This window comes from Oncorhynchus mykiss, chromosome 13 (assembly GCF_057628025.1).
Source record: "Oncorhynchus mykiss isolate SJ-2025 chromosome 13, ASM5762802v1, whole genome shotgun sequence".
Taxonomy (NCBI): Eukaryota; Metazoa; Chordata; class Actinopteri; order Salmoniformes; family Salmonidae; genus Oncorhynchus; species Oncorhynchus mykiss.
Genome location: NC_143034.1, coordinates 66037644 through 66059029, shown reverse-complemented (window position 1 = coordinate 66059029; position 21386 = coordinate 66037644). Strand labels below are relative to the sequence as shown.

At 45.5% G+C, this 21386-nt stretch overlaps 1 protein-coding gene across 1 annotated transcript; it reads left to right on the top strand.

Moving 5' to 3' along the window:
• Window positions 1-734: 734 nt before the first annotated feature.
• Window positions 735-19680, top strand: rfx1a (regulatory factor X, 1a (influences HLA class II expression)). Its single transcript, XM_036941670.2, has 19 exons — window positions 735-889; window positions 4294-4556; window positions 4758-4886; window positions 5785-5897; window positions 6729-6833; window positions 8392-8489; window positions 8782-9211; window positions 10618-10799; window positions 11078-11197; window positions 12388-12518; window positions 12932-13050; window positions 14252-14361; window positions 14486-14637; window positions 17647-17744; window positions 17861-18010; window positions 18387-18595; window positions 18850-19003; window positions 19143-19188; window positions 19419-19680. Exons 2-19 carry the CDS (start codon window positions 4316-4318, stop codon window positions 19571-19573), a joined length of 2742 nt encoding a protein of 913 aa, XP_036797565.2. The 5' UTR covers window positions 735-889; window positions 4294-4315; the 3' UTR covers window positions 19574-19680.
• The last annotated feature ends 1706 nt before the right edge of the window (window positions 19681-21386 follow it).

Below are 21386 nucleotides of genomic sequence, written 5' to 3'. Positions count from 1 at the left end.
AGCCTAAAGTATATTCGACCTTTCAGCAGCCTTATCAAATCTAAAAATGTCAAGCAGACAACCTAAGGAAATGAACAACAATGACAAATGGTTTGATGAAGAATGCAAAAACCTAAGAAAGAAATTAAGAAACCTATCCAACCAAAAACATAGACCCATGTATTTCACTGTTTCCCACGCCAATAAATCCCTTTACATTAAATGTGTGAGAGAGAGCAGGAGAGAGAGAACAGAATCCATGTTAAACTACTCATTTTCATTCAGTGTTCATATACAGCGTTGTTGTTTTAGACAACTAAATTCACTGATCACTCATCTGCAATATAATAATTATGTCACTTTCACTTAACCTTATTGCTCTAAAAGAGCTTGCTACACTAGGTCTAGGCCTACACAATAATAAGGTTGCATGCTTGCAGACCAGGTGACATTGAGGTCGCATTGTCTAACTTAATGTTACATTTTATTTCAACATATATGATCAAATAAAACGGCGATCAAACTGAGATACAGTGTTACTACCAAATCACTAGTGGGTTGACATTAGAATAATCAAATTTCTATCCCGGATTTGGGATCCGCCTCCGTTGTTTAATTTCATGTTCAAACTGGACATGGGTTTCTCACAGATGTGAAGAAGTGCTTTGTATCGACAAATGATGTGGTACTACCACTTTAAAACATATTGGGAGTTGTCTGCCAATCAGCGCGAATGAGGGGGAGGGAAGAAAGCGGGTGGGTAGCAACAGTTGCCCCGGTGAGGACGAAGCGCCATAGCCACGGTAGCCCTGGCGACAAGAACCCAGCAACGAGAATCAACAACAACAGCCTGAATCCTTGAAAAAAATAAAAACAAAAATACCGGTGGGAAATTCACTTGGAATCAGAGGTGAAACTCTAAACATATTAGATAGTTTACGTGTGCTTCTAACATTTCAAATGAAACATTATGTTGGATGCTGCTGTTTTTCTTTGCCTGTTTCAGTAGCCATTTATAGCAAACTGGTTGCCAACGTCTCTAGCTAGCTAACTTGCTTGTTGGCTCATCAATAGTGTCTCTTGAAACGCGGTGTCTGAGTACATTATGCCTGACATGACGCTTTAATACCCAGGCCGTTGTTATGGCGATGTCAAAAGCACGATATGGGTACAAAATGGCGGGTGTTGTAGATACGCGAGACAAGCTAACGACCGTTAGCTAGCTCTGCTGTTGACATGCAGCTTGCTGACCAGCTCGAAGCTAATGTTAGCTAGCCAGGCTACGTGGAAAACCACAGTGGCATCTGTCAAATAATGTTCAAACTTTACCCATCTTATCAGCTTTAACGCAAAATGTCCTTCTGCCTGGCTGAGACAGAGGTTGACTCGTTAACCAACGTTAGCTAGCTAGTTGCTGCTAGCCAATCTCACTGCGAGCTGATAGTAGTAGCCTGGATAAAACAAATTAAAAAGCTAACTAAAGATGCATTGTAATTTGGTAAATAAGAAGAAATAGCCGGCCAGAGGTTTTAGTTCTCAAGCCAGTACGAGGGCAAGAAAGGTGGCACTGGGAAGTGAAGTCAAGCAAGCAATGTGAAGAGGGGCGTGTCAGTGAGGGGCGCGACTGACTATATTATGCAGATGTCAGTTACAGTGACAAGGACCTTGAAACATGGGGGGGCATTTGCGTTAGTAACTCATTCACTTGGATAGCTAAACTGAATTTTGTCCAGTAATGTATATCTTCGTCTCATTTTGGCAACCGCAAAGGTCATATATAGTTATTTGCTGAGTATTGGCTACTCAATAAAACCCATACTATTGAATAGGCTAAAAAGGGGTGAAATGGTAGTATTCTTGAAAACATTTTGCTTCACATCTGTAAACCTGCGATACTGTTATAAATTCCACAGAGCAGTGTCTCTTCTGTATATGAGAGAGTGCGAGGGAGAGAAGGGTTTGGAGAAATAGACATGTCAAAGCTAGAGGCTGGATATTCTATTCTAAAAGAGTGGCCTAAATTCTGTAGTTCGTCCAGACACCATGTTATTACCCCTTTAATAACCATGTAAATTACAAGTGAACTAAAAGTAAAAACAACACCAATGCTTTACGCAGTGTCAATAGACAAGCAGAATGGAGACTGGCTTCCCCACTTTACTCATGTTGCAGTCCCGTGAAGATCAGTTGGTGTGTTCGATTCCCACGAGGGACCAGTACAGAAAAAGCATTAAAATGAATGCACTCACTACTGTAAGGCGCTCTGGATATGAGTGTCTGCTAAATCACAAAAATGTCAATGTAAAAAGCCTTCTGGCCTGTAGCAGCAGCAGTCACATTAGAGATGACTGATTGCATTACAGGTAACGGGACACCAAATGCATGCCTTTCTTTCCCTTCAAGCCTTCTCCTTCCCCACACCTCTTCTCTAGTTGTACCACTAACAGTCTTTGGAGGGGAAATCTCAGTCATAAGTGAATTGACTCATTATTAGGCCCAGACAGAATATGTGTAAAGAAGCAGACGTTCCCCATGTGTATAGCAATTTCAATTATGGAATTAATTAGAGGCAGTGCTACAATACATTAATTACGGTGGTATAATTGTTTAAAATGTTTGTAAACTGTGTTTAAACTTCTCTGTCTGTATTCGGTCTCTAAATGTTTTCAATCACGAGCAGCACCATATCAACAAGTACAATTCAGAGTATGTGCAAATGCACATGGCGAATAAAGGTGATTCTGATTCTGAGACAGCGGTAAAAAGCCAGGTGCTGAAAAGAAACCTCTCCTGCTGGGTTCCATCTGGCCTCACTGACTCAATTATTATCACGTTAAGGAACAGTCTGGATGATGATGATGATAGGGACCCATTAAAGATAAAGCAACAATTTAACAATTACTATCTATAGCTACACTGAACAAAAATATATACACAACATGTAAAGTGTTGGTCCCATATTTCTTGAGTTGAAATAAAAGATCCCAGAAATTTTCCATACACACAAAAAGCTTATTTCTCTCACCTTGTGCTGGGGACAATGAAAGGCCACCCTAAAATGGGCAGTTGTATCACACAACACAATGCCACAGATGTCTCATGTTTTGAGGGAGCGTGCAATTGGCATGCTGACTGCAGGAATGTCCACCAGAGCTGTTGCCAGAGAATTTAATGTTCATTTTTCTACCATAAGCTTATGAAACTGTGGGTTTGCACAACTGAAGAGTTTCTGCACAAACTGTCAGAAACAGTCTCGGGGAAGCTCATCTGCTTGCTCGTCATCCTCACCAGGGTCTTGACCTGACTGCAGTTCGACTTCGTAACCGACATGGGAAAATTCTCACCTTCGATGGCTACTGGCACGCTGGAGAAGTGTTCTCTTCATGGATGAATCCCGGTTTCAACTGTACTGGGCAGATGGCAGACTGTGTGTATGGCATTGTGTGAGCGAGCGGTTTGCTGATGTCAAAGTTATGAACAGAGTGTCCCATAGTGGGGGTGGGGTTATGCTATGGACAGGCATAAGCTACGGACAACGAACACAATTGCATTTTATCAATGCCAATTTGAATGCACAGATATAATGTGAAGAGATCCTGAGGCCCATTGTCGTGCCATTCATCCGCTGCCATCATGTTTCAGCATGATAATGCACAGCTCCATGTCACAAGGATCTGTACACAATTCCTGGAAGCTGAAAATGTCCCAGTGCTTCCATGACCTGCATACTCTCCAGGCATGTCACCCATTGAGCATGTTTGGGATGCTCTGGGTTGATGTGTACTACAGTGTGTTCCAGTTCCCGCCAATACCCAGCAACTTCACACAGCCATTGAAGAGGAGTAGGACAACATTCCACTGGCCACAATCAACAGCCTGATCAACTCTATATGAAGGAGGCGTCTCAATGCATGAAGCAAATGGTGGTCACACCAGATACTGACTGGTTTTCTGATCCACGCCCCTACCTTTTAAAAAATAGGTATCTGTGACCAACGAATGCATATCTGTATTCCCAGCCATGTGAAATCCATAGGGCCTGGTGAATTTATTTCAATTGACTGATTTCCTTATATGAACTGTAACTCAGTAAAATCTTTGAAATGGTTTCATGTTGCTTTTATATTTTTTATTCATTGTAGATTAGCCTGGTCCCCGATCTGTTTGTGCTCTTGCCAACAACATTGCTGTCATTGTCAAGCCAAACACAAGAATTCTGTCAGGAATTGGCAAGAGAGCAGAAAAAGACTGGCACCCAGGCTTCAGCTAGATCTCTCAGCTAACAAGATTTTATTTTATTTTTCACATATTCAGTGTCTGAGTCCCAGTTCTCGTGATGGCCACGACAGGCTACGTTGGGGAGTTGCAGCCCGTGACGACCCAGCCCCAAGGGGCAGCGAGTGGGAGTGTGACGGTGGCTGGACAGTCCTCAGCATCCGCTGCCCCACACACCGTGGTAGCTCCTACGCAGCAGTTCCTGGCTCAGCTTCAGACCACAGTGGGGGCTCCTGCAGCCGCAGCAGGACACACCACACCCCCTGCACAAGCCACTCCCACAGCGGCACAGAAGACAGCAGGTATTGTTTCTGCCAGTATAATTTTTCATTTGATTGTAATACATTTATTAATTGCGATGTATAAATAAATATTTATATTGTTTCATTGATATATTTATGTACTTTTATGGCATTTTGAGTCATGTCTTATAGGTATGCATCCATTCAGATGCTTATGACAATGTGTATCATGCAATAAATTAACCCTAGTGTCTGTATCAGTTGTCCAGGTGGCGCCCACACAGGCTCCTCCCCCCCAGACCCAGTATGTGACGGCTGAGATCCAGGGTTCCTCATCACAGGCCAACAACGCCCAGAACGCCCCCCAGTACATCGTAGTCACCGTCACAGGTGAGCCGTGCTCAGCATCACATCACATGCTACTGACTTAATTTATCTGAAGTCATGACCGACACTAGTCTGGTCCCAGATCTGTTTGACAACACCTATGGTGATTGTCACGCAGACCATAAGAGTTGGCAAGAAAGCACAAACACCTGGGACCAGGCTACATTATTGCGGCATTTCATTCAGAAACCTGACAATTTGTATTTATTTAATTTGATTGACCTGTTATTTAACTAGGCAAGTCAGTGAAGAACAAGTTATTATGTACAATGATGGCCTACCAAAAGGCCTTCTGCGGAAATGGGGGCTGGGATTAAAAATACAATTAAAGCACAAAACATGGTGCAAACATTATTTTAGCTTAGAATATGTATGATATGCTTTACAGAGATTATAAATTATAAAACTAAAGATAAATTAGAATCAGATTACGTTGGTGTCACGTTCTTAGATGGGCCTGAGAGAGAGGAAGTAACAAGTCTCATAGCTTCCTGTTCAAGCTCTGTTCTTGATCTTAAGAGAGCCGTTCTGATTCACAGTTTCTACCAAATGAATCTAAAAACCTGCAATGAGGGGAATGTCTCTGATTGCTGTGAACTCTGTCCCTGTGCTCTTGCTTATCATGAAGAGGTTGTGTACTGTAATATGTGGGTGTAGTGGCTCCGAGAGAAGTCACAATTTCATATTAACAGGTCTTGCTCTCTCTCTCTGTTTTTCTCTCTCCATTTCTCTCCCTTTCTGTCTCTCTTTCCCTTTCTCTCTCTCTCTCCCTTTCTCTCTCTCTCTCTTTCCCTTTCTCTCTCTCTCCCTTTCTCTCTCTCTCTAACCCCCCTCTCTCGCTTTCTCCCTTTCTCTCTTTCTCTCTCTTTCTCTCCCTTTCTATTTCACTCTCTCTACACAGAGGGCTCTCTCCATTCAAGTGACTCTGTGTCTGACTCGAGCCCTCCTCCAGCTGTGGTACAGCAGACTGGGGTTCCCACACAGGTGGTGCAGCAGGTGCAAGCAGCACAGCAGGTAGAGGTCCCTTCCCCTCTCTCATTCACACCCGGGTCATGTTCATTAGGCACCAAACAGACGAAAACAGATTAAAACACAGCAGGTAGAGAGAGGTCCCTTCCCCTCTCTCATTCACACCTGGGTCATGTTCATTAGGCACCAAACAGAAGAAAACAGATTAAAACAGAGAGGTGACTATCTGAACTTTTTTCTCTTTCATGCCCTAATGAACATGATCCTGGTAGACACATGATATTGCAACAATTGCAACTTGAAACCACACAGAAAAAAAACTGTTTATTATTTGCAACTTATCATAAGACTTGGTGAAGCCAAAATAGTGCTGACATAAAGTATTTATGCATCCCTTCGGTATTTGGTGTCCAGCATTGGTGCACTATTATGTGGAAAATGAGAAGTGATAGTCTCAGCAGTTATGGGTTTTACGATAACAACCTCTGAACAAACCAAGAATTGAGGAAAAACTATCGAAACTAGCATTTGCTGTTCCCCGAGAGAACTTGGCCGGAAATAGCTCAAAATACTTACTAGTCTCTCAAGCCTATGGTGTCTAACTGATCTCAGATGGCAAAACAGTATCTCAGATGTTTTATTGTCCCACACTGGATAGGTGCAGTGAAATGTGTTGTTTTACAGGGTCAGCCATAGTAGTACGCTGTGAAACATGTGTTGGACAAGTCAGGACATGGGAAGCATGAGGAAAAAATGTTCAGTTCTCGTCACACCCAGTTTGAGCTGATGTAACAGGGCTATTATCTTAGCTACCAGACGCTATTGTCTTAGCTACACACTGTGTGAATCTATCTGTGTTGTGTTTTCTGTCCTTAGAGGTCAGTGGTGCAGGCAACGTCCCAGATCACAGCCAAGACTGAACAGGGTATCACCACCCAGCTGAGTGTCACCAACCTGCAGCCTGTCCACCTCACTCAGGAGGTAAGACACACACACACACACACACACACACACACACACACACACACACACACACACACACACACACACACACACGCACACTCTCTCTCAAAAATGCATAACACACATGTACAAGACATAAACGGAACACCACACATAACACAGAAATATACACACACACATAACCATCCTTTGAGCTAAAGATAGTATATATAATTCAACAACCACACGCTGTAATGCATTGTATTATGTATTCATTTGGTCCTGCTGAGCCAGATACACATCACAACATTTCCCTCCTGGTTGGTTGGTTCCAGAGTTCGCATAGCAAACAGAGAGAGAGGGATGAGACAGACGTAGGGAGAGACCGAGAGGTAGAGGAGGAGTGGACAACAGCAGAGCAGAGCAGGACAGACGCACAGTACTTTGCATGGGTGCCGTCAGACAGACACCCAGACATGCAGACAGACGGACACAGCCTCCAGGAGTACCCCTCCTACTTCCCCCTCTCCCTCCCCCTGACCTTCCCTCCCTTCGCCTTGTCCCTGTCGGTGCTCTCGCTGGGCTGGGAGGGGATGGAGATGGGAGGCTACCCCACGGTCACCACAGCCCAAGGACAGCCACTCCTGTTTGACGCAGCCTCTGCCCTCAGAGTAGGTCAATTAGGTGGAATTTCTGCCTTAGTCTCCCACTACTAAGTGCAGTTTTAACTTAAAGATGCACTATGCAGAAATTGCTCCGCCATTTCCGGGCTCCCGAGTGGCGCAGCGGTCTAAGGCACTGCATCTCAGAGGCATCACTACAGTCCCTGGTTCGAATCCAGGCTGTATCACATCCAGCTGTGATTGAGGGTCCCATAGGGCGCTGCACAACTGGCCCAGCGTCGTCCGGGGTAGGCCGTCATTGTAAATAGGATTTTTTTCTAAAGTGACTTGCCTAGTTAAATAAAAGTTAAATAAAAAATAGCTTGCGTGATTTCAGTTTATGTGACAAAACAAGCAGGTATTAGTGTGGAGAATCATTGTACCATCTAAACCGCTGTGAAATGTTTTTTACATAACCAGAAATATGGTATTTTCAGCTGTTTGAAGCTGGTGTACAAAACCTAGTAAAAGACACAAAAATGAAAATTATGAACAGGAAGCAGAGAAATACATAGAACAGATCTACCACTTCTGAGACTTGTTTTCAGTGAGAATGACAGATCCATAACACACACATGTGAATGGAATCGGGTCGCCCCAAAATGACTTATTGCAGCTTTAAATGGAAGTTAGGTGTCCTAGAGAGGCTGTCAGTGGGTAACAGAGTGGAGTGTGATTAAGGCAGAGACAACACAGTAGGTAGGGAAGAGCAATGTGAAGGGTAAGGGGAGCAGCCTGCAAGTCAAGGTCATTTTCCCATTGAAGTGAATGAGCCCGTGATTGATGTGGTATGCCTCATGATTGACTACGGTTGAAATATTTGGACACACTTCAAAGGAAATTGGAGGAGGGGGAGTAGATTAGTGTTTTGACCGACTCTGTGTGTGTACTCATGCCTGCCTGCGTGTGTGTGTGTGTGTGTGTGTGTGTCCCAGGTGCAGCAGCAGCTCCAGCAGGTGCCAGTGCAGCATGTGTACACCAATCAGGTGCAGTATGTTGAAGGGGGAGACAACAACTACACCACCAGCACAATGTAAGCTCTCCTCTACTCTCTCTGAACACTGTCTATGGTGATATAATGCTATGCCACTATGCTTATATAGTTTGTTAACTGTTGCTAACTAGCTAGCTTGATCACCTCAACTTCTAAAACTAGACAGTGGAGTAAGCCAGACAGCACAGACAGATCTGGGACTGCTATTTTTGTGATGCAGTGGTTCATCTTTCAAGACAACAGTTATACTGCTGAATTTGAAAATCACTGTCCTTCTCTCCTCCCCTGCTCCCTTCATTCCTCCCTCTTCCCACCTCCTCCCTCACTCCAGTCGTTCAGGCAGCTTCACCTACACAGACACCCCTCTGTACACTCAGACCACCACCGCCCCTTACTACGAAGCCCCTCCCACTTCTGGCTCACAGGTCCCCACCACCGGCACACCCCTGACCGTCTCCGTGACAACGGGCTCCACCGGTGGTGTGTCTATGTACGTGGCTGGCACAGGCCAGATTGTGGCCAATCCGGCGGCCGCCTCTGGGGGTGGGGCAACGGTGGTGGCGACAGGGGGAACAGCCAATGGGACTGGGGAAGGGGCGGGGGCTAATGGAAGCGGGGGCAGCTATGTGATCCAGGGGGGGTACATGCTGAGTGGCAACAGTCAGGGGGGCTACTCCACCCACAACGCCCGCTCCTCTCCTGCCACCGTCAGTACAACAGAGGGCGAGGAGGGTAGTGGCGTACCGTCGGCAGACAAAAAGGTATGAGACAGAGACGCCAATCTCAATACTATTCTCTCACACACACCTTTCAGTGTTCTACTAGTCTCAGTACTATTCTCTCACACACACCTTTCAGTGTTCTACTAGTCTCAGTACTATTCTCTCACACACACCTTTCAGTGTTCTACTAGTCTCAGTACTAGACTGTAGGAGGGACATGGCTGTTCTACTAGTCTCAGTACTAGACTGTAGGAGGGACATGGCTGTTCTACTAGTCTCAGTACTAGACTGTAGGAGGGACATGGCTGTTCTACTGGTCTCAGTACTAGACTGTAGGAGGGACATGGCTGTTCTAGTCTCAGTACTAGACTGTAGGAGGGACATGGCTGTTCTACTAGTCTCAGTACTAGACTGTAGGAGGGACATGGCTGTTCTACTAGTCTCAGTACTAGACTGTAGGAGGGACATGGCTGTTCTAGTCTCAGTACTAGACTGTAGGAGGGACAGGGCTGTTCTACTAGTCTCAGTACTAGACTGTAGGAGGGACATGGCTGTTCTACTAGTCTCAGTACTAGACTGTAGGAGGGACATGGCTGTTCTACTAGTCTCAGTACTAGACTGTAGGAGGGACATGGCTGTTCTACTGGTCTCAGTACTAGACTGTAGGAGGGACATGGCTGTTCTCCTAGTCTCAGTACTAGACTGTAGGAGGGACATGGCTGTTCTAGTCTCAGTACTAGACTGTAGGAGGGACATGGCTGTTCTACTAGTCTCAGTACTAGACTGTAGGAGAGACATGGCTGTTCTACTAGTCTCAGTACTAGACTGTAGGAGGGACATGGCTGTTCTACTAGTCTCAGTACTAGACTGTAGGAGGGACATGGCTGTTCTACTAGTCTCAGTACTAGACTGTAGGAGGGACATGGCTGTTCTACTAGTCTCAGTACTAGACTGTAGGAGGGACATGGCTGTTCTACTAGTCTCAGTAATAGACTAGGAGGGACATGGCTGTTCTACTAGTCTCAGTACTAGACTGTAGGAGGGACATGGCTGTTCTACTAGTCTCAGTACTAGACTGTAGGAGGGACATGGCTGTTCTAGTCTCAGTACTAGACTGTAGGAGGGACATGGCTGTTCTACTAGTCTCAGTACTAGACTGTAGGAGGGACATGGCTGTTCTAGTCTCAGTACTAGACTAGGAGGGACATGGCTGTTCTAGTCTCAGTACTAGACTGTAGGAGGGACATGGCTTCATCATGTTATATTGTTATATCGTTGTCACTGCACTACAGCCCCTCCCAAGCTTACTTCTGCCCCCCCTCATGTCTCTATTATAATGAATGATTGATAATATAAAACGCTCAGAAACCAAACCGATCAGTCGTGTGTGTTTGTTGACTAACCCATCCATTTTTCCCTTCTCTCTGTGTGTCCCTCTCTGCCAGGTGCAGTGGCTGCTAGATAACTATGAGACAGCTGAAGGGGTCAGTCTGCCTCGCTCCACCCTCTACTGCCACTACCTGCTGCACTGCCAGGAGCAGAAGCTGGAGCCCGTCAACGCTGCCTCCTTTGGGAAGCTGATCAGATCCGTGTTCATGGGGCTACGCACGCGCCGCCTGGGCACCCGGTGAGACGGGTTATATCATACAGACACACACACGCAGCCTGGGCACCCGGTGAGACGGGTTATATCATACAGACACGCACACGCCGCCTGGGCACCCGGTGAGACGGGTTATATCATACAGACACGCACACGCCGCCTGGGCACCCGGTGAGACGGGTTATATCATACAGACACGCACGCGCCGCCTGGGCACCCGGTGAGACGGGTTATATCATACAGACACGCACACGCCCCAAAGGTTAGGCTGAATCAGAGGCTGAATTGTGTATGTGTTCCAGGGGGAACTCCAAGTACCACTATTACGGCCTGAGGATCAAGGCCTGCTCCTCTCTGATCAGACTGATGGAGGACCAGCAGCACCTGGCCATGAGACAGCAGCCCTTCTCTCAGAAACAGAGGTGGGCTATCAGCCTCTGTCTCTCTCTGCGTCTCTCTGTCTCTCTCTGTGTCTCGCTGTCTCTCTCTCTCTGCGTCTCTGCCTCTCTCTCTCTGCGTCTCTCTGTCTCACTCTCTCTGTCTCTCTCTCTCTGCGTCTCTCTGTCTCTCTCTGCATCTCTCTGTCTCTCTCTGCGTCTCTCTGTCTCTCTCTCTGCGTCTCTGCCTCTCTCTCTGCGTCTCTCTGTCTCACTCTCTCTGTCTCTCTCTCTCTTTGCGTCTCTGCCTCTCTCTCTCTGCGTCTCTCTCTCTTCTCCTCTTTCACTCTCACAGTGCCTCAAACACTGTCTCCTTCTAGCACTCTAACAGTTGCTCTCTTTCCTACCCTCTCATTCTTTCTCTCTGTCTCTCACTCTCTGTCTCTCTCACTCTCTGTCTCTCTTTCCTACCCTATCTCACTCTCTCTCTCTTTCCTCCCCTCTCTCACTCCCTCTCATTCTTTCTCTCTCTCTCTCTCTCTCACTCTCTGTCTCTCTCTCTCTGTCTCTCTTTCCCCCCTCTCTCACTCTCTGTCTCTCTTTCCTACCCTCTCTCACTCTCTGTCTCTCTTTCCTACCCTATCTCACTCTCTCTCTCTTTCCTCCCCTCTCTCTCTCTGTCTCTCTTTCCTACCCTCTCATTCTTTCTCTCTGTCTCTCTGTCTCTCTCACTCTCTGTCTCTCTCTCTCTCTCTTTCCCCCCTCTCTCACTCTCTGTCTCTCTTTCCTACCCTCTCTCACTCTCTGTCTCTCTTTCCTACCCTCTCACTCTCTGTCTCTCTTTCCTACCCTATCTCACTCTCTCTCTCTCTTTCCTCCCCTCTCTCTCTCTGTCTCTCTTTCCTACCCTCTCACTCTCTGTCTCTCTTTCCTACCCTCTCACTCTCTGTCTCTCTTTCCTACCCTATCTCACTCTCTCTCTCTTTCCTCCCCTCTCTCTCTCTGTCTCTCTTTCCCCCCTCTCTCTCTCTCTGTCTCTCTTTCCCCCCTCTCTCACTCTCTGTCTCTCTTTCCTCCCCTCTCACTCTCTCTGTCTCCCTTTCTCTCATTTCATTTCTGTATTTCTGTCCTTATTCCTAGAACTTATTGTGCCATTTTGTTGTATCTCTCTCATTGAAGCCTCCCTGCTGTATAAAGGATCTTCATTATTTTCATCATGAACCCCTCCTCCCTAGGTTGAAGCCGGTGCAGAAGGTGGAGGGGATGACCAATGGCATGGCGGCAGGCTCGGGCCAACAGCAGCAGCAGCAGGGGGCGGGGCTCTCTGACATCAGCGCCCAAGTGCAGCAGTACCAGCAGTTCCTGGGTGAGAGGGTGGGGGGTGTCAGGTCTGTCAACACTAGGGGGAATTGGGGTAACACCTTATTGAACCATCTTGGTGTTTACAGTATATGGTACCAATAAGGACTGGAGTCAATGAGTAGCTACTTCACTTAGTGTTTATATGACCACCAAAGAAACAGAAGAGTGTTTAAAATGTACCTACTATGTAATAACATTTGACCATATTTTACCAAGTACAGTAGAGAAATACAAAGACACAAATCTCAGAGTTATAGACTGACTGATTAACGGAATGGACAATATCGAACCGGGACATTTATTAAACACTAACAAATGAACTTCAGTAGGTTACAGACAGTGCTAAAACAGGTCAGACATTTACAGTATCTGGCTTGTGTAAATACACAATTAATATTGTCTTCCGTCCCCATGCAGACGCGTCTCGGACCCTCCCAGAGTTCCCTGACCTTGACCTGCAGGGGAAGGCCCTACCGGAGGGCATAGAACTGGAGCACATCAAGAGCTTCCAGCTGCTGTATCGGGAACACTGTGAGGTGCCTGTCTGTATGTCACACTGGTTGTTTATATGTACAGCATGTTACTGTCTGTCTGTCTACCCCTGTCTGTCTGTACAGAGGCCTACCTCTGTCTGTCTGTACAGAGGCCTACCTCTGTCTGTCTGTACAGAGGCCTACCCCTGTCTGTCTGTACAGAGGCCTACCCCTGTCTGTCTGTACAGAGGTCTACCCCTTTCTGTCTGTACAGAGACCTACCCCTGTCTGTCTGTACAGAGACCTACCCCTGTCTGTCTGTACAGACACCTACCCCTTTCTGTCTGTACAGAGGCCTACCCCTGCCTGTCTGTACAGAGGCCTACCCCTGTCTGTCTGTCTGTCTGTCTGTCTACCCCTGTCTGTCTGTACAGAGGCCTACCCCTGCCTGTCTGTACAGAGGCCTACCCCTGTCTGTCTGTCTGTCTACCCCTGTCTGTCTGTACAGAGACCTCCCCCTGTCTGTCTGTACAGAGACCTACCCCTTTCTGTCTGTACAGAGACCTCCCCCTTTCTGTCTGTACAGACACCTACCCCTGTCTGTCTGTACAGAGACCTACCCCTGTCTGTCTGTACAGAGACCTACCCCTTTCTGTCTGTACAGAGGCCTCCCCCTGTCTGTCTGTACAGAGACCTCCCCCTTTTTGTCTGTACAGACACCTACCCCTGTCTGTCTGTACAGAGACCTACCCCTGTCTGTCTGTACAGAGACCTACCCCTTTCTGTCTGTACAGACACCTTCCCCTTTCTGTCTGTACAGAGACCTCCCCCTTTTTGTCTGTACAGACACCTACCCCTTTCTGTCTTTACAGAGACCTACCCCTGTCTGTCTGCACAGAGGCCTCCCCCTGTCTGTCTGTACAGAGGCCCCCCCCTGTCTGTCTGTACAGAGACCTACCCCTGTCTGTCTGTACAGAGACCTACCCCTGTCTGTCTGTACAGAGACCTACCCCTGTCTGTCTGTACAGAGACCTACCCCTTTCTGTCTGGACAGAGACCTACCCCTGTCTGTCTGTACAGAGACCTACCCCGGTGTATGTGTCATTGTTCATTCATCAGTTCTTGTATAGTCCTGTTATGTACATGTCATCTGTACATCTCACTGTTGTTTCTGTCGGTCCAGCTGTCCTGTGCATCCTTTGCATAAAGTGAGGAGCTAAGCTAGTTGATACTGATGGTGCTGGTGTTCCCTCTTTGTTTCCAGGCTATTCTGGACGTGACGATCAACCTGCAGTTCACCCTGGTGGAGACCCTGTGGAAGACCTTCTGGAGGTTTGAAGAGAGCCAGAGTGGAGACACTGGCACACTGGCTGTGTACGTCTTGTCCTGGGACTTCAATATGCTACTAAAGCAACTGTCTTTCTTTTTTTTGGAATATCATGTCATTTTTTTCAAGAATCCTGTGTCATTTTCTAACGTATCTGTATTGTTGTAACAGACATGATGAGTCTGAGAAGCGCCTGCCTAAGGACTGTCTAGTGATCCTGTGTAAGTACGACCCTGTGCTCCGCTGGAGCCGCGACTGTGACAACACCCTGTACCAGGGCCTGGTGGAGATCCTCATCCCCGATGTGCTGCGGCCCATCCCCAGTGAGTTAGAACGTACTACACAACACCACATAATACTGATACAACTACAGAGCAGTATAGAGAGCCTTCAGAAAGTTTTCAAACCTCTTGACCGAATTTTAAAATGGATTACATTGAGATTGTCACTGGCCTAGACACAATAGCCCATAATGTCAACGTGAACTTATGTATTTAGACATTTTTATAAATGAAAATCTGGAATGTCTTGGGTCAATAAGTATTCAACCCCTTTGTTATTGCAAGCCTAAATAAGTTCAGGAGTAAAAATGTACTTAACAAGTCACATAAGTTGCATGGACTCTGTGTGAAACACGATGTTTGAATGACTACCTCCTCTCTGTACCCCACACATACAATTATATGTAAGGTGCCTCAGTCGAGCAGTGAATTTCAAGCACAGATTCAACCATAAAGACCTGGGAGGTTTTCCAGTGCCTCACAAAGAAGGATGAATATCCCTTTGAGCTGAAGGTATTAATTACACTTTGGATGGTGTATCAAGAAGCCGCTCAGGGATTTCACCATGAGGCCAATGGTGACTTTAAAACAGTTACAGAGTTTAATGGCTGTGATAGGAGAAAACTGAGGATGGATCAACAACATTGTAGTTATTCCACAATACTAACCTAAATGACAGAGTGAAAAGAAATAAGCCTGTACAGAATAAAAATATTACAAAACATGCACTAAAGTAATACTGCAAACAAATGTGGCAAAGCAATTCACTTTTTGTCCTGAATAGAAAGTGTTATGTTTGGGGCAAATCCAATACAACACATTACTGATTACCACTCGCCATATTTCCAAGCATAGTGGTGTCTGCATAATGTTATGGGTATGCTTGTAATCATTAAGTACTGGGGAGTTTTTCAGGATAAAAAAAGAAACAGAATGGTGCTAAACACAGTCAGAATCCTAGAGGGAAACCTGGTTCAGTCTGCTTTCCAACAGACACTGAGAGTTGAATTCACCTTTCAGCAGGACAATAACCTAAAACACAAGGCCAAATCTACACTGGAGTTGCTTACCAAGAAGACAGTGAATGTTCCTGAGTGGCCGAGTTACAGTTTTGACTTACTGTAAATCTGCTTGACAATCTGTGGCAAGACCTGAAAATGGTTGTCTAGCAATGATCAACAACCAATTTGGCAGAACTTGATGAATTTGGAAATGAATAATTGGCAAATGTTGCACAATCAATGTGTGGACAGCTCTTAGAGACTTACCTAGAAAGACTGACAGTTGTAATCACTGACAAAGGGGATTCTAACATGTATTGACTCAGGGGGTTGAATACTTATCTAATCAAGATATATTAGTGTTTTTATTTATTTATTTTTACAAATGTTGGAATTTTTCTTCCACTTTGACATTACATAGTATTTTGTGAAGATCGTTGATGGAAAATGACAATTAAATCTATTTTAATCCCACTTTTTACACTACATGTTGTGAATACTTTCTGAAGGCACCTTATAATACTACATAGCACAACATTACACTATACTCAGCGACCTTTTACGCTACTGCTACTCTCTGTTCATCATATATGCATAGTCACTTCAACCATATCTACATGTACATACTACCTCAATCAGCCTGACTAACCGCTGTCTGTATGTAGCCTCACTACTTCTATAGCCTCGCTACTTTTATAGCCTCGCTACTTTTATAGCCTCGCTACTTTTATAGCCTCGCTACTTTTATAGCCTCGCTACTTTTATAGCCTCGCTACTGTTATAGCCTCGCTACTTTTATAGCCTCGCTACTTTTATAGCCTCGCTACTTTTATAGCCTCGCTACTTTTATAGCCTCACTACTGTTATAGCCTCGCTACTTTTATAGCCTCGCTACTTTTATAGCCTCACTACTGTTATAGCCTCGCTACTTTTATAGCCTCGCTACTTTTATAGCCTCGCTACTGTTATAGCCTCGCTACTGTTATAGCCTCGCTACTGTTATAGCCTCGCTACTTTTATAGCCTCGCTACTTTTATAGCCTCGCTACTGTTATAGCCTCGCTACTGTTATAGCCTCGCTACTGTTATAGCCTCGCTACTTTTATAGCCTCGCTACTTTTATAGCCTCGCTACTTTTATAGCCTCGCTACTTTTATAGCCTCGCTACTTTTATAGCCTCACTACTTTTATAGCCTCACTACTTTTATAGCCTCACTACTTTTATAGCCTCACTACTTTTATAGCCTCACTACTTTTATAGCCTCGCTACTTTTATAGCCTCACTACTTTTATAGCCTCACTACTTTTATAGCCTGTCTTTTTTTTTACTGTTATTTTATTTCTTTACTTACCTATTGTTCTCATAATACCTTTTTTGCACTATTGGTTAGAGCCTGTAAGTAGGCATTTCACTGTAAGGTCTACTACACCTGCTGTATTCGGCGCACGTGACAAGTAAACTTTGATTTTATTTTATTTTATTTCAGTACACAAGACATAGCGTTATACTGCACTACATTATACTATGTGACATGACAGAGCTGTAATACAGCCTGTGTGTAGCTGGTGTAGAGGAGTCCGGTGCAGGACAGCAGATATGAGTAATAAACAAATTTACTCTAGATTCCACAAATACAACACAAAATATTCGAGGCCACATTAACGGACCGTATTACAAAACAAACAATTACTCACAAACAAACATGGGGGAACAGAGGGTTAAATAATGAACAAGTAATTGGGGAATTAAAACCAGGTGTGTAAGACAAAGACAAAACAAATGGAAAATAAAATGTGGATCGGCGATGGCTAGAAGGCCGGTGACGTCGACCGCCGCTCGAACAAGGAGAGGGACCGACTTCGGCGGAAGTCGTGACAATAGCACTATATTACACTAATTATCTACATAACATGACATAGGCCTGGTGGAGATTCTACATAACACAATAAAACACAGGTTGTTTGAGTTCAAGGACATTCTGTTCACCACCACATAGGAGAGCACATTTAGTTCAGCCCTGTGTCAACCCCTCTCCCTCTCCTGTCCACAGGTGCCTTAACTCAAGCCATCCGCAACTTTGCCAAGAGTCTGGAGAGTTGGTTGACCAACGCTATGATGAACATCCCAGAAGAGATGGTCCGCATTAAGGTGTGTGTCTGCTTTCATGTGTGTTGGGCAGCATGTGTTGGTTTCTGCGGTGTGTGTGTGTTCTTGGTGAGGTCTTGTCACGCTCTCTTTTCTCACTTCCTCCTCTCATCCTCCAGGTAACGTCAGCCAGTTCGTTTGCCCAGACGCTGCGCAGGTACACCTCTCTGAACCACTTGGCCCAGGCAGCCAGGGCCGTGCTACAGAACACAGCTCAGATAAACCAGATGCTCAGCGACCTCAACCGCGTGGACTTCGCCAATGTTCAGGTCCGTCTGACCTAAGACCTGTGGTTACAGTGTATAGTAACAGTCAGACACTGTCCAGACCATAGACGTGTCATTATATTCATATGATGCAGACCAGCACTGATGGTGATCCCTGTAGTGTTTGTTTGGTAGATGTAGTATAATGTCCTAAAGCTCTGTGTGTTGCTGTTGTTGTTGTCGTACTGACATAACACAGGTGGCCTATGTTACCTTGTCATTCAACTACTATATTTTGTAATTGTGAAGTGACAAAAATATAAGAGGCATGATACTGACGACTCTCTCTCTTTCTCTCCCCTTCCTCCCCTCTTTCTTTCTCTCTCTCACCCCCTCCTCTGTCTCTTTTCCTCTTCCCCTCCTCTCTCTCTCCATACAGGAGCAGGCGTCGTGGGTGTGTCGCTGTGAGGACCGTGTGGTGCAGCAGTTGGAGCAGGACTTCAAGCTGACCCTGCAGCAGCAGAACTCTCTGGAGCAGTGGGCTGCCTGGCTGGACGGGGTGGTCTCCCAGGTCCTAAAGCCCTACCAAGCCAGCGCCGCCTTCCCCAAAGCAGCCAAGCTCTTCCTGCTCAAGTGGTCCTTCTACAGGTGAGAATGGGATTAGTCCCATCTATTCCCACGACTGCTAAATACGGTTGAACATTTCCGGTAATTTCACACATTTTCAACTAGAATCAAATAGGAATAGGCAGGGAGGGAATCCTCCAACTGGGAAATTTGGGGAAGGTCTTAACATTTTACAACACTACTGCTCAGAGACATTTTTTTCCTGGTTAGTCAGGAAATCAAGATTTGTTTATCCATGCCAAACCAAACTCTTCCTCCTCCTCCTCTCCATCCAGTTCCATGGTGATTAGAGACCTGACTCTGCGTAGTGCTGCCAGCTTCGGATCCTTCCACCTGATCAGACTGCTGTATGATGAGTACATGTACTACCTGATAGAACACAGAGTGGCCCAGGCTAAAGGAGAGACACCCATCGCTGTCATGGGAGAGGTACACACACACATACACACATTTACACACACACTCACAGTGGCCTTAGCCAAAAAAAGCTAATGTGCTGTTGATATTAGTTACCATTGTTTAGTTGTTACCATTCAATTGTTACTGACTCATTTCCTATGTCTCTCAGTTCGCCAGTCTTGGCAGGAGTTTGAACCCACTGGATCCAGACAAAGGTAACTACCATCCATGTTGTTTGATACAAAGCACATGGCAGCCAGACATAAAGCTACTTATTGAGGATTGCCCAATCCCAGATCAATCCCTACCCCTTACGCATTTGTGGAGATCTGAGAGCATAGGGGGTAGGGGTTAGGGGTTAGGGACTCATTTGGGATTGGGCAATCTATTCCTCTAACCATGGTTTCTGATATTAACCTTCATCCCACTTGTGTCTGTCTTCCAGAAGAGGAAGAGGAGGAGGAAGAGGAGAGCGATGACGAGTGTCAGGAGCTGTCTCTGCCCTCTGACGGGGCGGGCCTGGGGGAGGAGTCTCTGGAGCCGCCTACCAAGCTGGCCAGAACCGACCAGAGAGTACTCTTCACCACGGGCCAGGACTGAACACACGCACTGATACACACATGCACAAACACACTTCCATTCACAGACTGACTTACACAAATACTCACACATAACTGCATTGATTGATAAACATTTGTATACACACATACACCAAGATACCCTTGTATACACTAATATGTACACTAGAGGTTGACATTCATTCCTGTTCTGTCTTGTCCTGTAAAAATTTTTTTCCTGTAATGCCCGGATCCTGCAGCGTTTCTATAACCCCGGAACTTTCCTGTCCCATTCTGATAAATATCACTCCCGTCCCATGCAGATTTTTACACACAGAAATCATTTATTCCGTTACGCCTCGATCACACCAATAGCGTCATTGCATTTTGGTACACCAGATGTACATTCATTTCCACTGGAACACTGTGTTTGCCTTGCAGCATTTCGTTGCAGAGGCAGTTGCAGTGCGTTCTGTGTGGTGGAAACGTTGGATTTATCAAACGTATGCATCAGACTGTATGTGAAGACGTTCTGTGTGGGGGATACGTTGGATTTATAGAACGTATACATCAGACTGTATGTGAAGACGTTCTGTGTGGTGGAAACGTTGGATTTATCAAACGTATGCATCAGACTGTATGTGAAGACGTTCTGTGTGGTGGAAACGTTGGATTTATAGAACGTATACATCAGACTGTATGTGAAGACGTTCTGTGTGGGGGATACGTTGGATTTATAGAACGTATACATCAGACTGTATGTGAAGACGTTCTGTGTGGGGGATACGTTGGATTTATAGAACGTATACATCAGACTGTATGTGAAGACGTTCTGTGTGGTGGAAACGTTGGATTTATAGAACGTATACATCAGACTGTATGTGAAGACGTTCTGTGTGGTGGAAACGTTGGATTTATAGAACGTATACATCAGACTGTATGTGAAGACGTTCTGTGTGGGGGAAACGTTGGATTTATAGAACGTATACATCAGACTGTATGTGAAGACGTTCTGTGTGGTGGAAACGTTGGATTTATAGAACGTATGCATCAGACTGTATGTGAAGACGTTCTGTGTGGTGGAAACGTTGGATTTATAGAACGTATACATCAGACTGTATGTGAAGACGTTCTGTGTGGGGGAAACGTTGGATTTATAGAACGTATACATCAGACTGTATGTGAAGACGTTCTGTGTGGTGGAAACGTTGGATTTATAGAACGTATGCATCAGACTGTATGTGAAGACGTTCTGTGTGGGGGATACGTTGGAGTTATAGAACGATTACATCAGACTGTATGTGAAGACGGCCTGACAGAAATGGTAGCAGAAGGTGAAGGTTGAACTGTTGTTGAACACATCCAGATGATGCTGCGTACCATTTTGTGTAATGACGCTATCATGTGATCGGGGTGTAGAGTAGTGACTGGCTCCAACTGAAGCGAGGCGTGAGAGTGAGCTGGAAGGAAGGAAATTATCATTAGATTTAGATTTTTTTCATTAAGTGAACGATATCAGGCCTACACAGTTTATTTTAATTAAATGCTCCACACATTACCATCCTGTGGATTGTCGATCCTGTGCTGTCCTGAACATGACTCTAGAACTTCCCATTCCTGACAGACCTGTTCCCATGTCAACCTCTGATGTACAGTTTCAACACACATTTGAGTGTAGATACTGTACACACACACACATGTTCATACACTCAATAAAAAATTCTGCAGTCTCTACACATAGATGCTGACCCATCAGTACACAGACACACACAGACACAGTCCCAATAAGGTCTGTATGGCACAAGTCTGCTGTAAGCACAGATACCACACATGCATGGATGGGCACACAATCACCG